Source organism: Boleophthalmus pectinirostris, unplaced genomic scaffold (assembly GCF_026225935.1).
Source record: "Boleophthalmus pectinirostris isolate CB_2022bp ecotype Guang Dong unplaced genomic scaffold, ASM2622593v1 HiC_scaffold_16, whole genome shotgun sequence".
Lineage (NCBI taxonomy): Eukaryota > Metazoa > Chordata > Actinopteri > Gobiiformes > Gobiidae > Boleophthalmus > Boleophthalmus pectinirostris.
This window is the reverse complement of record NW_026571095.1, coordinates 37201183-37208682: the sequence shown is the minus strand read 5'-3', so window position 1 is coordinate 37208682 and position 7500 is coordinate 37201183. Positions and strand designations below refer to the sequence as shown.

Below are 7500 nucleotides of genomic sequence, written 5' to 3'. Positions count from 1 at the left end.
GTTGGTCCTCACGTCCAGCTCCAGCTCTGGGACCTGGACCGCTTTCCCTCGCGGTGGTGGTTCTCCTCCTCCTCCTCCTCGTCGTGGTTCTCCTTGACGTTCTCCGTAGAGCAGAGCGGCAGGAGCGGGCTGGACCTCCTTCACCCAGCCCAGCACCTCGGACAGCTCCTCCACGGACTGAGTGTCCTTCTTCTGCACGGACACGGCCGCTTCTCTGGTCCTGCTCTGAACGCTCTCCAACCCCACGGCCCGGCCCCCCACCGAGGAACCCACCGAGGAACCCACCGAGGAACCAACCGAGGAGCCCACAGAGTCCAGGGGTTTAGGACCGGGCCTGGACTGGTCCGTGTCCAGGACGGAGGTCTGGTCCAGGTAGGCCAGGAGCTTGTTCAGCAGCTGTTCTCCTTCAGGCTGCAAAGAAACAAAACTTTTAAAGATCCAACATCACACTTTATAATAACTACACCTTATTTAACCTTAATAAAGCATGAACAAAGACTTAATTAATAATGAACAAAGACTTAATTAATAATGATTCACGCTTAGTAACTACTTAATTACTACCTTAATTAGCACTTGCACTTAATTTGTCTGTGCTGTAAATAGTTACTCATAATTATTTCATACTTAATTACTCATGAACTAACCATTTGAGCATTTATTAATGATTAATAAGCGATGAGAGAATGATTTACTAATAATGCAATACAATGATCATTCAGGCAGCTGTTATCTGTTAGTTAAGTCTTTTTGAGAGATTTTCTAAAGTGAAGACGAATTATCCTTTATTAAACATTTACTAAGCGTGAATCATTATTAATAAAGTCTTTGTTCATTATTAATGAAGTCTTTGTTCATGCTTTATTAAGGCGAGTGAGGTGTAGTTATAAAGTGTTACCCACAAAAATGATACTGTGAGTTCTAATTCATGTTCTGATGTTTTTACGTCGTCACACACAGAGCTGGACTTGTGTTTTGTTTCATTCGCGTCTTTGAGTGAATCTTTATCAGTGTTGGGGAAGTTCATTTAGAAAAGTCGTGTTTGCTCTTTACTCTCTCGAAAGGTTCGTTCACACCAGAGCGTCAAAGTGTCCAGTTTCTATGTAAAGTCGATGTGGACGCGACTACAGCGTCCTGCGTTTTTGCGGCGACGCTCTAGACGCGCGTCCAAGGCGTCAGCGTCAAGAAGTTGAAAATGCTGAACTTTTCGCGTCAGACGAGCCGCGTCGACCAATCAGGGACGAGTATCCAGAGACGCAGCGACGTTATTATCAAGAAGAAAAACCCCAGAACCAGAACCACAAACATGAACATAAATATATACACCACAATCACCGAGACGATCGTGAGGACTACACCAGGACTACACCAGGACCAGACCAGGACTACACCAGGACTACACCAGGACCAGACCAGGACTACACCAGGACTACACCAGGACCAGACCAGGACTACACCAGGACTACACCAGGACCAGACCAGGACTACACCAAGACTAAACCAGGACTACACCAGTACTAGACTAGGACTACACCAGGACTACACCAGGACCGGACCAGGACTGGACCAGGACTAAACCAGGACTACACCAGTACAAGACTAGGACTACACCAGGACTACACCAGGACCGGACCAGGACTAAACCAGGACTAGACTAGGACTACACCAGGACTAGACTAGGACTACACCAGGACTAGACTAGGACTACACCAGGACTAGACTAGGACTATACCAGGACTAGACTAGGACTACACCAGGACTAGACTAGGACAACACCAGAACTAGACTAGGACTACACCAGGACTAGACCAGGACTAAACCAGGACTAGACCGGGACTAGACCGGGACTAGACCGGGACTAGACCGGGACTAAGCAAGGACTAGACCAGGACTAAACCAGGACTAGACCGGGACTAGACCGGGACTAGACCGGGACTAGACCGGGACTAAGCAAGGACTAGACCGGGACTAAACAAGGAATAGACCCTGAAAAGACCCTGTGTGAACGGCCCTTACGTCTTTAGTTCAGCAGAGATTGGAAACTCCAGGACTGGTTCTAGTGAAGGTTTGTGGAGTTTAAAAACACAGTGGAGCACTTCCTGTTTTACCACGTGACATCACAAGGTGGAACAGTGTGAATGAAACAAAACACAGCTCCAGGTCTGAGGAAACATTTTAACAGAGACTAGAAAACAGTGAAGTCAGAGTTTTCAGGCAGAATCAGAACAGAAGTGTCAATCAAACATCTGCTCTGCTGGTTTTTTGTTCAATTAAAAAATTATTCATAATTTATTTTTTTTTTTTTTTTTTATTAATGAAAAGTTCCGAAGTACCTTCACACTCTGCTCCTGGTCTTCAGCGCGGCGCTCTGTGGAGAAAAAACAGAACTGAACCAGGACTAAACCAGGACTAAACCAGGACTAAACCAGATCTACCAGGGTCCCACAAGCAAATCTAAACCAGGACTAAACCAGGACTAAACCAGGACTATGAGAATCCTAATTAGGACTAATACCAAGACCAAAACCAAACCAGGACAAATCCAGGTTTAAACCAGGTCTAAACCTGGTCTAATCCAAATCCAGGACTAAACCAGGACTAAGACAAAATCAAACCAGGTCTAAACCAGGACTAAACCAAATCCAGGTCTAAACCAGGTCTAAACCAGGTCTAAACCAGGACCAAAGCAGAAGTATTCAAGGACTAAAACAGAATTCTAACCAGGTTTAACACACAGAACTAAACCATGAGTAAATCAGGACTACGTCAGGTCTAAAACAGGTCTAAACCAGGTCTAATCCAAGACTAAACCAGGACTAAACCAGAACTAATCCAAGACTAAACCAGGTCTAATCCAAGACTAAACCAGGTCTAATCCAAGACTAAACCAGGTCTAATCCAAGACTAAACCAGGTCTAAACCAGGTCTAAACCAGGACTAAACCAGGACTAAACCAGGTCTAATCCAAGACTAAACCAGGTCTAAACCAGGTCTAAACCAGGTCTAAACCAAGACTAAACCAGGACTAAACCAGGTCTAATCCAAGACTAAACCAGGTCTAATCCAAGACTAAACCAGGTCTAATCCAAGACTAAACCAGGACTAAACCAGGTCTAAACCAGGACTAAACCAGGACTAAACCAGGTCTAATCCAAGACTAAACCAGGTCTAAACCAGGTCTAAACCAGGTCTAAACCAGGTCTAAACCAAGACTAAACCAGGACTAAACCAGGTCTAATCCAAGACTAAACCAGGTCTAATCCAAGACTAAACCAGGACTAAACCAGGACTAAACCAGGACTAAACCAGGTCTAAACCAGGACTAAACCAGGACTAAACCAGGACTAAACCAGGACTTCTCGTCACCTTCTTGTGTGGTTGGAGTTTCTGTGCTCCTCTTTGGTTCTTCTTGCGTCTCTGGCTCCGGGTCTCTGGGTTCTGGTCCGGTCTGTCCCTCGCTCTGTTCCCGGCTCAGATCCCGGCTCTGGACTTGGCTCCGGTCTTGGTTCCGGTCCGGGCTCCGGTCCCGGTCGACCAGCTGCAGGGCGTCGGCGATGAAGGCGGAGAGCTGGTCCACGTCGTGAGGAGACAGAGAGTCCACGTCCACGTTCTCCCGCCCGATGTTCCTCAGGACGCCCTGGATGAAACGCTCTGGAACAACCGCACGGAACAGAACCACGGACTTAAAGCTCACTGACGGACTTTTACACACGAGGGTCAGACGCCTGCAGGTTTCCATGGAGACGATACTGATCCAAAACCCACTTCTGTACATTAACCAGAACCTCAGTGAAGACCAGGACTAAACCAGGACTAAACCAGGACTAAACCAGGACTGAACCAGGACTAAACCAGGACTAAACCAGGACTAAACCAGGACTAAACCAGGACTGAACCAGGACTAAAACAGGACTAAAACAGGACTAAAACAGGATTAAAACAGGACTAAACCAGGACTGAACCAGGTCTAAACCAGGACTAAAACAGGACTAAACCAGGACTAAAACAGGACTAAACCAGGTCTAAACCAGGTCTAAACCAGGACTAAAACAGGACTGAACCAGGACTAAACCAGGACTAAAACAGGACTAAAACAGGATTAAAACAGGACTAAACCAGGACTGAACCAGGACTAAAACAGGACTAAACCAGGTCTAAACCAGGACTAAACCAGGACTAAAACAGGACTGAACAGGACTAAACAGGACTGAACCAGGACTAAACCAGGACTAAAACAGGACTAAAACAGGATTAAAACAGGACTAAACCAGGACTGAACCAGGACAAAACAGGACTAAACCAGGTCTAAACCAGGACTAAACCAGGACTAAACCAGGACTAAAACAGGACTAAACCAGGTCTAAACCAGGACAAAACAGGACTAAACCAGGACTAAACCAGGACTAAAACAGGACTAAACCAGGATTAAAACAGGACTAAACCAGGACTGAACCAGGACTAAAACAGGACTAAACCAGGTCTAAAACCAGGACTAAACCAGGACTAAACCAGGACTAAAACAGGACTAAACCAGGTCTAAACCAGGACTAAAACAGGACTGAACCAGGACTAAACCAGGACTGAACCAGTTCTAGTTCAGTCCTGGTTTAGTCCTGGTTCAGTCCTGTTTTAGTCCGTGCTGTGTGCAGTGCAAAAGTTTGATATAATCTCGGGTTAACAGACGGGTGTGGACAGGTGTGGACAGGTGTGGGCAGGTGTGGGCGGGTGTGGACGGGTGGTGGACAGGTGTGGGCAGTGTGGGCAGGTGTGGACAGGTGTGGCGGGTGTGGACGGGTGTGGACAGGTGTGGGCAGGTGTGGGCGGGTGTGGACGGGTGTGGACAGGTGTGGACAGGTGTGGCAGGTGTGGACAGGTGTGGACAGGTGTGGGCAGGTGTGGGCAGGTGTGGGCAGGTGTGGGCGGGTGTGGGCGGGTGTGGACGGGTGTGGACAGGTGTGGACAGGTGTGGACAGGTGTGGCAGGTGTGGGGGTGTGGACAGGTGTGGGCAGGTGTGGGCGGGTGTGGGCGGGTGTGGGCAGGTGTGGGCAGGTGTGGCAGGTGTGGACAGGTGTGGACAGGGTGGTGGACAGGTGTGGGCAGGTGTGGGCGGGTGTGGACAGGTGTGGGCAGGTGTGGGCGGGTGTGTGGCAGGTGTGGGCGGGTGTGGGACGGGTGTGGACAGGTGTGGCAGGTGTGGGCAGGGTGTGGGCAGGGTGTGGACAGGTGTGGACAGGGTGTGTGGCGGGTGTGGACAGGTGTGGGCAGGTGTGGGCAGGTGTGGACAGGTGTGGACAGGTGTGGACAGGTGTGGGCAGGTGTGGACAGGTGTGGGCAGGTGTGGGCAGGTGTGGACAGGTGTGGAGGTGTGGGCAGGTGTGGGCAGGTGTGGACAGGTGTGGACAGGTGTGGGCAGGTGTGGACAGGTGTGGACAGGTGTGGGCAGGTGCGGTCCTGTACTGCGCAGGTGTGAGTTGGAATAAATGAATCTTCAGTTCGTTACATAAAAAAGGAGGAAAATAAGAAAAAAAACGACAGCAGCGAGAAGTTTAAAGTGTGAGAAAAGTGAATAAAGTTTGTGCTGAGGTTTTACAGACTTAAAACAGATAGAATCAATGTAAAATATAAAGTTTACAATGATCCACTTCGTCACGGGTTGTTTTTTTTTTACGTAAACTCTCGCGGTAAACGAGGGAACACTGTATTTGGTGTTTTAAAAGTATTTTCTGCTGTTCGATACTTTTACTCGAGTACAGATGGGGTGTGTGTCATGTGACTCACCGTCCACAGAGCTGAGGGGGGCTCGTGCTCCGGCTCTGCTCCCGCCCGAGGAGGGACGAGGACGGGCAGGAGGAACCTCTCTGCCCACGTCCACGTCCTGAGACGCCCCCGAGGAGAAGAGCCGCCTCAGAGCGTCCACCAGGAGGCGCTCGTCTGTGTCCTGACAACAACAACGAGAAGAACGAGAAGAACGAGAAGAACGAGAAGAACGAGAAGAGTAAACACGTGATCTAGATCCATATCAGTCCAACACTGAACTGATCTGGTGTTACCTGTGAGATCTTCTGTGGGAGCAGAGGAGGCTTCACTGGAGCTGAAGGCTGGAGACGACTGACCTGAAAACACAACAAAACACAGAGGATTATGTCAGATGCCCTCCCCGTGTCTCCATGAAGTCCTATTCTGTGTAAAAACTGCTGACTCTGTAGTTTAGACAGATGGTCCCAGTCAAACAGAAGTAAACAACAAGGTCAAAACTTCAAGTTAATTCATCTGATATAAAAATGTATTGAACAGATACATATGTGCTCTAGTTTATCAAACTGTTCACCTTTTTTCTGTTCCATTTTTGGTTCTAAAGTTCCATATGTTTTAAACAGACCATGTATGAAACATGGAACAAAAATTATTTCCCAAATTTCAAAGACCTGAAAATCATGTAAATAAATGGATGTATTTCATCATATCTTGTGTTATTCCATCTTTGAACTGTTGATGAAGGGACAGGATTAAAAATAAATAAATAAATTATTTAAAATTATAAAAATGTTCTTGGAAGGACTGACATATTTTATAGAAATAGTTTCCTTTCATTTTGAAGTAATATTAAAGTATTCAGAAGAAAAAAGTGACAAATGATGTAAAATCCTGCACCTTCTACTTGTTTGTACAATTTTCCCTCCGTTACTTTTCCCTCCGTTACCATGAACTTTCTTAATAAAAAATCTCATGAGTCAAAAAGTCAGAGGTTTTTCAACCTAATCTTGTACCATATGGTAGAAAACTATATGAAGCAAATATTCAAACCAGTTTGTTAAGGATATGTAAGTGAGAACCAAGAGTTATCACTGTTTGGATTTATTGACCAAAAAGTGCTGCATATTTCATTCCCTCCGTTACCGACATGAGTTTTTACATTTTTTGTCTTGAACTTGAAAGAATCTCACAGGTTTAACTTGACCCTGTTGGAGTGTAACTCTTTCCTACATTCTGATACTTTACTTATTTCAATAGTTCCTCTAGTTTCTGAATAAGACACATTTGAATGTCAAAAATCTGACCCTGTTTCCCTCCGTTACTTGACCAGACTCATGTGTAACTCTGTGGATTCAAATCTCCAAACTTCTGCTCCTCAGATGTTTCTCTTTCTCTTTCTGTGTTTGGAATCAGCTCCACAACTCGTCATATTCATCTTCTGGTGTAAAGTTTCCTCTCTCCTCTTTGTTTATTCTTCTAAGATTTCTCTCTCACCTTCTCCCCCGTCGTTCATCCTCCTCTCTTTTCTCCTCTCCTGTCATTTATCCTCCTCTCCTCTCTCTCTCTCTCATCATTTATTCTCTCTTTCCTCCCTCCTGTCGTTTGTTATTCTCTCTCTCTTGTGTGACTCACTTGTGGAGATGTTCTGGGCAGGAGTCCGAGTCTCTGGAGATAAACCTGCAGGTTCCTCCTCAGTTCCTGCTCCACCGGCTGCACCACCTGAGCCCGGCCTTCGGGGCTGTAGA

General features: G+C 46.7%; 1 protein-coding gene across 1 annotated transcript in view; it reads right to left on the bottom strand.

Moving 5' to 3' along the window:
• LOC110174215 (receptor-type tyrosine-protein phosphatase N2-like) overlaps positions 1-7500 on the bottom strand; it is a 101110-nt gene that overhangs the window by 81535 nt on the left and 12075 nt on the right. The window contains exons 4-9 of the mRNA XM_055151416.1: positions 7388-7500; positions 6052-6114; positions 5780-5939; positions 3367-3651; positions 2334-2368; positions 1-411 (exon numbers count right to left, since the gene is read on the bottom strand). The exon at positions 1-411 is cut by the window's left edge and continues 44 nt beyond it; the exon at positions 7388-7500 is cut by the window's right edge and continues 141 nt beyond it. Of these exons, the coding sequence (XP_055007391.1) occupies positions 1-411; positions 2334-2368; positions 3367-3651; positions 5780-5939; positions 6052-6114; positions 7388-7500 (1067 nt within the window). The remainder of the gene's footprint in view (positions 412-2333; positions 2369-3366; positions 3652-5779; positions 5940-6051; positions 6115-7387) is intronic.